We start from the raw sequence: 9,512 nt of genomic DNA on the forward strand, positions 1-9,512 counted from the left end.
CGTTAGGCTGTGCCAAATGGACCTCACCACCCTCTCCAAGGGCAGTCCCGGGAGCAGATGATGTTGCTGAAGGTGTTTTCTCCCCGTTTTGTCTGCAGGGCTTGGCGCAGCTCTGCGTGACCATCGAAGAGTGCTGGGACCACGACGCGGAGGCTCGGCTCTCGGCGGGCTGTGTCGAGGAGCGCATTGCGCAGATCCGCAAATCCGTAAACGGCACTACCTCGGACTGCCTCGTCTCCATCGTGACGTCCGTCACCAACGTGGACTTGCCACCCAAAGAGTCTAGTATCTGAGTCCCGGGTCCTGGTTCACTTTTGTCTTTCCAGACTCAGTGGATTTGGAGAAAAAAAAAAAAAAAAAAGAACCGACAAAAAACAACGAGGAAAAAGTTTGAAAAAAAAAATACAAAAAAACGAAACACAAAAATCCAACAAACCCATGAATGCAGCTGCTATTTTATCTTGACTTTTTATTATTATTGTTATTATTATTATTATTATTTTTTTGGATTGGATCAATTTTACCAGCACATTGCTCTACTGTATTAAAAAAAATGGACATTTCAGCAAGCATTCAGGTGCCGACTAATGAATGCAGAAAAGGTGCAGGTACCTCAGAACCTCAACAAACTCACTTCAGTTGTTTTTATTTTATTCAGTTTTCTGGGTTTCTCTTTATCAGTCTGTCTTCTGAGCGGAGCATCTGTGACATAAAGCTTATGAGACATAAAGGAAAACCACCTACCATCTTCAAAAACGCAATGCTGCAAACTGTGGAGGAAACTTAAGACTGTTATATAAAGAACACACCTTCCTCAAAAGGATTTTTCCCCATTTTGTTTTGGTTTTGGGTTCAGTTCCTTTTTTATTTTTACTTTTTTTTGGAAGTGAGCTTCAAAAAAAAACAGCAGATGTGTCTTTACGGATCTAACGGGTGTCATTGTAACATGGAAAAAAAAGTAACTGGGCGGAGAATGTTAATTCTTGATGGTAGAATTGAAGGGGGGAGCGTAGAATAGGGGTGGGGAGAGTGACGTTGGACTTGGCAGCATTTGGGGAAACATCATTTGCTATGGAGCTACTTCTCAGGTAACCATTAGAGGAGGGGAAGGACATTTCTGGGCAGAGTATTAACGGCTGCAGAGTGTGGAGAAAGCAGAGTTAAAGAGACGGTGGTTGGAAGCAAGGCGCTAGTTCTTTCTTCCTCCAGAATCTCGGGCTTGGCAGTAAAAGAACAAAGCAGAACTATAATTACCTTTTATTTTTTTGACTCCAGGTAGCACTGGGAAGGATGCTTTTAAGCAGTGTAATCAGGAGAAGTGGGAAAGTGTGCTTTCAGAAGCACTTTGGTAAAATACTGGAAGATGGGAAAATTCTTGCATCTCGTTTTAAGTGTGAGTCAGTTGAGGAAATTTGGCCTTGGATTGATTATCTGTCAGCCCAAGCTACCGGTGCAGAAGGTGAAAAGAGGAAAAGGGTAGAAACTGGGTATATAATTTTTTTTTCTTTATTAATTTGGGTTTGGGGGAGTGAAAATACCTGAAGAACATTGAGAACCCTATGGGCTGCCCAGCTGAGCAGCAACAGTGATTCCCACAGCATCTCTCTGACCGGTTTCTTTGACACTGCTTTCTCCTTACTCTGTGATGAAGCTTTTTTGTCTTAAAGTGGTGCATATTCTAAGATACCGTTACTCTTATTATGCCATAAACTCGCTCTAGTCAGTGAATGTTCCTAATGCTGCTGATTCAACAATGAAATATTTTTTTAATTTGCAAAACATGCAATGTTTAAAAAAAAAACTTTAAAAAAAAAGAAAAAAAACAAACACAAAACATACACACACACATTACGTGGCTTCCGAGGTTTAAACTGAAAAAAAAAATTTAAAACTTCATGACCACAGACCACCTCAAACCAGAAATACCTCAGAATTTTCTACTTGTATGAGTTTTATTATATATTTTGTTAGTTGTGTTGTCTTGTAGTAAGTATATTTTAATGTAAGTTGGCTTTTATGACAAGGGAGTTTTAAAAAAAGAAAAAAAAGAAAAAAAGTTCCAAAATCTTTTAGGAAGTGCTACCATTTTTTGTTGTTTTGTTTAATAAAGCACCATTGTAAATAACTGTATACAGTTGTAGAATAACTGCCTATATAAGGTACCTGGGCATTATTCACTCTTATTTGTGAAGGCTGTTTCCATTCTGTGTTATTTTTTTTTTTGGTCTGTTTTAGTGAAAGGACAGTACATCATTTTTTTCTTTTCTTTTTTAATTTTTTCCTTTTTTTTTTTTTTTTTTTTACTTTGAATATAACACGAATTCTGTGTCTTGCTAGACTGACAAAGTTATGTCCATTGGATGGCCAGATCTTCTAAATTTTCCTTTGTGTTAAGCCAAAATGCAGTCCTAAACTAATCACCCTGTAACGGAAATGTAAAAAGTCTGTATTATGTAAATGAATTGGACTTCTCGCCACTGCCAAATTATCAGTGTGCACCCTTGCACAGATATAATTTATTAAGCAAACAAAACCGCTAATTGGAGAAAATATAAAGAAAATTGAAATATATTTCTTGAAAAGTATAGCTTTAAAACCTAGAGGTCACAAATGAGGACATGGTCCTTTTCTTGAAGAGACATTAAGAGAATTGCCTTAATTTGTCTATCTGAATAAAGTCTTAACCTATTCTTTCAAGTTACTGAATGTATATTGCATATTAGTATGTACACACATGTAACTGTGTTTCCGTGTGTAGGTTTGAAAGTTTATGTTTCTTGATGTTGAGAAAACCTTGACAAAACCAGACAGAATGATACCATTTTGACCCAGCTGGTGTCCCCGGTGGGGGTTGGCATCTTTGGGCCTGATGCTGCAACATACCTACGCTTGGCATTAAGGGTGTAGGTAGCTCTTCTGGTGTCATGACATTAGGCACTCACTTGATGTTAAGCGTGGTTGTAAATGTTTGCAGGATCAGTATTTTTCATGTTTAAGACATTTCTGCACTGAGATTTATATAATAATGTGACTATGTTTTAGAAGTGAAGTGATGTAAGGGTTGGGGTGGAGCGTAGAGCAATTAAGGTTGAGTGAATACTTGTTTCGAGGTGGGCTTGCTCCCGTTTCCCCGGGAATGGGAGCCAGTTCACATTGCTGCAGAAAGAAAAAAAGCTGTACTGTCTTTTAACTGTTAATATCTGTTTGATCTTCTGGATTTTTTCCTTCAGCATTACGTATAAGAGTTAAAACAGGCTTATTACAGCAGTTGCTTTTTTAATCCTGATTTCTTTAAGAAGCTTTAAAGTATTTATTGAAAGTGCCATATGATTTTAATAGCCTATTAGACAGTGTCTGAAATATTCTCTTTTGAGAAAGCATAAACAAAAATTCTCACATGTAGCTTATCTTACTGCACGACCGTACAAACCTTGACCGAACATTGATTGTAAAGTATTACATCTTCCTGGTGTAATGGTTCCTTATAGATCATCTTGTCAGCAGGATTCAGAAACTGACTTTAAAATGAATTTCCAAATTGCGCGTGTGCTGAGTTACAAGTTTTATATGTATGTAGGTACGTGTGTCTTGCTATTGCAGCAGGGAAGGAAATCCTGAACTTTCGCTTATTTCCAAATTTGTACGAGTTTGGCTAAAGCTTTTTTTTAAACTGGTATTTATTTTATTAATGAAGACAAGCTCCTTTTAACTTATCGGTCTTTCAACAGTTGAGCTGCCAAGTAAGTAGTTCCCTCACCACTAATCTAGCATTTTACAACATGATTTTGGTTCTGTTTGGTGCTGCAGAGGCTTTTTCCAAGTCAGGAATGGGGCACATCCATAGGTGTAGCTGTCATAAGCAACTGCAACTCTCTTCCTCTTAACGCTTCCTTGAATAGGATGGGAACAACACCTCTCTTCTGTTACTTCCCAATCACTAAATTTCACTTCCCATTTAGACATAGAGGAAGTTGGTCTTCAAAAACTTGGCTGCAGAATTTTATTAGTGACCTTCCTCTCTTGTATGGCAGTTCTGAGGTGAATACTAACATTAAATATCCTGAGTAAAAATTCTCCTTGAATTTAAGAGCCACGATTCCCCATCCCTCCAGTGTAATTCCCTTTTATGAATTTATTGCACTGGCTGTGCTGGTTTCCTAGGTGGACAAAGTTTAAGATCACATTTTTAAACTGGAAATACCACAGAAGCTAAAATAGGGGTGTTTTTTTGAGATGATAGAGCTGTGACTTGCTAATGAAATTGCATTAGTACAGCAAGGCTGGAAATTGTATGTGGCTTATATTAAAATATACATGCATATTATAAGAGATGGCTATAAACCAGCGTAACCGTTAGTTAAGTAGTACTAGGCTTATTCATTAAGGATTTTAGCTGTTCCTGATAATTAAGAAATTTCTATTTAAGACAAAAAAACCCCATTTCTTATTCTGCCTCATTCTTCAGCTGAAATTCTCTTAAAGAATATCCAGTGCAAATAGTTACACCTATGGAAGTGCCAAGATCTTTGTGTATGTTTGTTTCGAAGAGATGGTCTGTGAGTGCCATCCACTGCATTTTTCTTGGGTCTCCTGATTCCTTACTGCTCTCTCTTGAAGTTGTTGGTTTCAGTGGAAGCAGATATTTCCAGGTTGGCTGGGTCAGGCCTCGCCATTAGGAATCCTGATCTCCCTTAATATCACGTTATGGAAAACAGAGAACACACGTTTTATTCCTCTTGTGCTGCTTTCTAGTCAGACTGTTAAGAGCTTGCCCTGGTTTTCCAGGGAAAGGTCTGGTTTCACTCGGTATGGAAGGAACTTGTGTTGCAGAGGAAGGTGCTGGTCGATAAGGTGTGACAGTGCTGTTGTTGCAGTCCTCTTCAAGCCACACTCCGCTTTAGAAGTTGCTAAGCAGGAAGTGTCCCGCAAACTTTTATCACTTTTACATACAGGATATTGTTTGGTAACATTGTAAATAAAATAGACTATATAATAGAGGAAAATAAGGACATTTTGACTTTTTTACTTTTGGAAATATATATATATATTTTAGTTACATATACAAAACAAAAATTCTACATTGTGTGAGAATTCTTTTATACCACAAATTATTTTTGTAATGTCTAATATGTTTCTGCAGGGAAAAGGGAGAAAGGTCTGTGTACGCACAGCAAATAAATAAAGAAATATATATATGATGTTTAAATTAAGTGTGCACTACATCAAAGTGTAGAGGATAGAAGAATTGTAGCCTGAAAACAGTTTGAGGAGCAAGTTTAAATGTACTTGGACATGCTTTGAGGATGGCACTGAGTATATGTTTAGGTTATCTTGCGTGTCACATCCCTTCTGCTAAAGATGCTTATTGCTTTTCTATGGCCATCTTCAGTTAAACCAGGAAGAGTTTTTTCATGTATTCATGCAAGTATCCATGTGTGAGCAGTGTGTCTTTTGGCATATGCTTGGGTGCTGCAGTGAGTTGTGAAGTCAGGGTGTTAAGAGTTTACCAAGGCCAAATAGCCGGGCTGATCTCGCTCGCTGCCGTATCTGTTTATAGCAGCTGCGTCTGCTGCATTGACAATATGATCTGTAAGGAGCTGTTGCCAGTAGAGTCCTGATAAAACCAGTTCCTAGAAATTCCTTCTCTCTGAAATGACACAACTAATCAGGCTTCACCAGAACACACAGATAATGTGCTCTGTGTTCCCAACATCAGATTTAACACTCTGCATCGGAGGCACTGAAGAAAAGGAGCACTGTCACATCCGAAGTCCTTCCTAGAGAAAGAGCTTTTCAAATTTGTGTAACCAAACCAAGGTATTCTAAGAGTATTAAAGCAAAAACAACTTAAAATGTGAGAGTTTTTTAACTTATTTTTCCATCAGACCTAAAATTCACTCCAGGTTTTTTAGTTCTCTTAACCTCGACAGCACAGTCACTGGGTGAGAGTTACTGAAGAAAGCTTTAAACCAAACAATACATGGCTCTACCTTGGAGCTGGTTTGGCAGTGTGCCTTTTGGAATCAGTGCTTACACCACTTCAAGCAGGCTTCTACAATTGCTGAGTCCCTCAACTGTGTTTGGGTGAAGTCCTGGCCCTGTGGAAAATCAGGGAGAGAGTTGCCATCCAAGCCTGTGTGACCACGAGTGTGCGTGTGTTCCTGGAACACCTTCCAAGCACACCTGGTCCCTTACTCACATGGGAGTTCCTGTTTCGTAACTCATTTCAGGGTGATGCTCTGTTCCCTGACTGAAGTAGTAGCCTATGGAGTAAGCAGCAATCCTTTTTGTCAGGACACTTCCACAGAAAGAGATCACACTTGTGTTACGTCCATCCAGCTGTTCTGAAATGTAATGCTATTATTCTGTTGTGCCTTTATTTTTCCATGTAAAAGCAACTGCTGTAAGCTTTCTTTTTCTTTTACTAGGTTTTTTTTATCTTTTTTTCTGTCTGAAAAAAAATCCCCCACTTTTCATTGCCCAGCTGTTATTTCTGGATGCAGTCTATGATCCAGGTATTTCAAAAACCAATTACCTCAAAACTCATGTTAAACAGTGTTGCTATCTGGATTCTCCTTGATACTACAATATTGTAACATATTGCAAACAGGAACCTTGCTATATATGGGTGTTTATATATATGTATCATATACATATATACATGTATATATATGATATATATATATATATATGTCAACAGAAAGTGATCCCCAAGGACTGAAGGAAAAAAGCAAAACTTATTTTGTTTTCCAACATTGAAACCAAAAGGACTTCTATGAAGCTCTATAATGGCATTGTGCTGGATACCTATCAAGAAAAAGTGTTCTCTGAAAAGTGCTTCCTTTGTTAGCCTTTTATTTCAGTATTTTAATGGGGCAGATAATGAGAATAAAACATTATTTCTGCATTTTTTGGCTGATTTTGAAGTGGAGGCCTCTTAATCTTTCCAGGTGTTAAAAAGCAAAAACTCGGTGTATAACATTCCAGTAAGGTTGCTATTGCAAAACTAAAACATGTTCTGGGAAGATTTTGTAGCTTCTGTTTCTGTGATGAGTAAGGCATTGGCCATACTTTATTCAATTTTCCCACTGTTTTGATGAACTGAAGTTGAACCAGTAACCATCCTAGTCAATTAAAATCCTAATTCAGTAGTCGCTGGCATCTCAGCATTGCCACCTCTGTTAAAACACCAAAATAACCCCCCCAAAAACAACCTAAACCAAAAATCCAGCCATGACAGAGGAGGAAGAGGAGGTTGGACCATCTCATAGCTCCTGAAGGTGGACTTAGCACCAGAGCAACTTTGTGTATAACAAAAATCATGTTGACAAGACTTAGAACCTGTCTGGCCCTTTTCTTTTTCCAATTACCTTCTCCCAAAAATCTTCTTGTAAAATCAGACCTTCAACTACAGCAACTTCTTAGTGGTACTTTGTTGAAGAGAATTCTTTTCAGGCTGTATTTTCTGCGGAAAAATAAAAAGTTAGACCATTTTTTACATTAACATTTTACTGTACGTGTTCCCCTTCCCAATGTCTGTTTTTAAAAGATGTATCCATGTAGCTGATGCAACATTACAGTCTGTATTTTACTTGGACAACATAGTAGCTTTCCTGTCCAAATACTAATGAATTTACTATTACTAGTAATTCATTTAATTACTGATAATGAATGGCTAGTAATTAATTTACTATTAGTAAAGGAAGAAAATTAGATGGTTCCCTTTCCCCATTTTTTTCTTGGCTGTCTAATGTTTCTATGGCTGTTGATGGTTGATTATTATTATCTTTGGTAAATCAAAGTACTAAAATCTCCCAGGAGGAGGCATTTTGCAATGCTGCTGGCCTTCCAATGGAATAACTACGATGCAAAAGTCGATCTGTTGGTGGATCAGGATTGAAGGAGGTGGTTACTGCAAACTAAGTAACATTCTTGGCCTCAATTCTATGCCATAAGCCCGCACAATGCCATTGTCAGTCTGTTCAAACTATCTGCTTAACGAATTCTGCATGATCCTCATGATAGAGTTGAAAGCCTGATCTTTCACCTGTTAATATTTTCACATTCGTCCCTAAGTTTGACAAATTTTGTACTGTAAAGTTGACTTAAGTACAGTTTGATGTCAATTCTTGTGGAAAGAGCTTTCTGCATGTAACATTAGACGCATACAGTTAAACAACACAGCATAGTACAAAAACTCACAAGAAAATGTTTTGGCACCAGCAGGAAGAAATCTCACCCTAACCATTTGTCATTTTAAACCATCTTATTGTAAGTTTTACCAGCTACTTCTAAATTTGTGCTTTATTTAAATAAATAAAATAAAAATCCTAAGACTTGTCTAGCGTAGTGAAATATGTGTATATCAGTTTTAGGATAAATAGCTAAGTCTTATTACGCTGTGTTACTTAACTTGTATATATAGAGTATACATAAGAGTTTGCAGTAACCTGTTTCTCCAGGATTTCCAGTTTGAATGGATTTAAACTCAAACTATGAGATTAAGTAAATGATTTAGAAGATTGCAGAATAAACTGAGTGTAAATTACAGGAAGCTCTATCAGATGGTGAAATAATTTTTAAAGAGTCTTTTGGTCCTTGGCTCAAATTCAATAAGTACTGTTTGTATACCAAGATATGTGAAATGTAAATGTTGTAGGTTATATTTCACTCTTGTAGCTATAAAAATGTAGAACAGAGATAGCTTGTACTACTGAGTTAACAAAAGTTATACTAAAGTATCCTGTTAAAGAAAAAAGTATACAGAGAGTTAAGCTCGTTGCTGTAACCCCTTTTGGATTGAAGTGTGCTGATTTTTCATATATGTATATTTTATATATATATTCTGCAGAAGTATGTATATATAAAATGTACATATAAAATGGCCTAATGCAGACATCCATTGTATTGCAGTTATGAAATGAAGACATTTTGGAAAGAACATTGTATCATAGTTCATGAATTTGCAGTGGATCTTTGTTCCTTTTTACTGTGGTATTTTAGAAATGAGTCTCAAGTTTGAAATTAGATCTGCCAAGTTGGAGTTTTGCTGCTTCAGCTTTGCACTGGGTGTCCGAATAAACCAGTATGAATGTAGTATTTGCCCTGTGTGAAGCAGCTACACCCCAACAGATAGGAGGAAAAAACCTAGAAAGAACTATTTCAAGTTTATCTTTTTGTATATGAAAATAAACAGTAAATTACAAATAACTGTTTCCCTCAATGGTGTGATGTTAAAATCATTGTTATTTTATTGTCTTTGGCATCTAGCTGGAGGATTTCCTTTTTCATAGAAGAATGTTTTAGGTGTTGCAATGGCATCTCTGCTATCCAAAATCTCTAACAAAACCTCTGTAGAGACATAGCTGAAGTCTCTACTACCCATCACTTGCAAACACTTTCAAAGAGAAGAGGGAATTAGCTGAAATTCATAGAATCATAGAATGGTTTGGGTTAGAAGGAACCTGAAAGATGAGCTAGTTCCAGTCTTCCCGCCATGGACAGGGACACCT

At 37.2% G+C, this 9,512-nt stretch overlaps 1 protein-coding gene across 2 annotated transcripts in view; it reads left to right on the forward strand.

The window, feature by feature from the left end:
• The window catches only part of ACVR2B (activin A receptor type 2B), a 108,549-nt gene extending 99,339 nt beyond the window's left edge, over positions 1-9,210 (forward strand). For both annotated transcript variants that reach the window (XM_027686937.1, XM_027686938.1), the window contains exon 11: positions 99-9,210. In XM_027686937.1, coding sequence (XP_027542738.1) covers positions 99-293 — 195 coding nt within the window. In that variant the 3' untranslated portion in view covers positions 294-9,210. The remainder of the gene's footprint in view (positions 1-98) is intronic.
• The last annotated feature ends 302 nt before the right edge of the window (positions 9,211-9,512 follow it).

The sequence above is a fragment of the Neopelma chrysocephalum genome, unplaced genomic scaffold (assembly GCF_003984885.1).
Source record: "Neopelma chrysocephalum unplaced genomic scaffold, ASM398488v2 Primary Assembly neopelma1_72, whole genome shotgun sequence".
Lineage (NCBI taxonomy): Eukaryota > Metazoa > Chordata > Aves > Passeriformes > Pipridae > Neopelma > Neopelma chrysocephalum.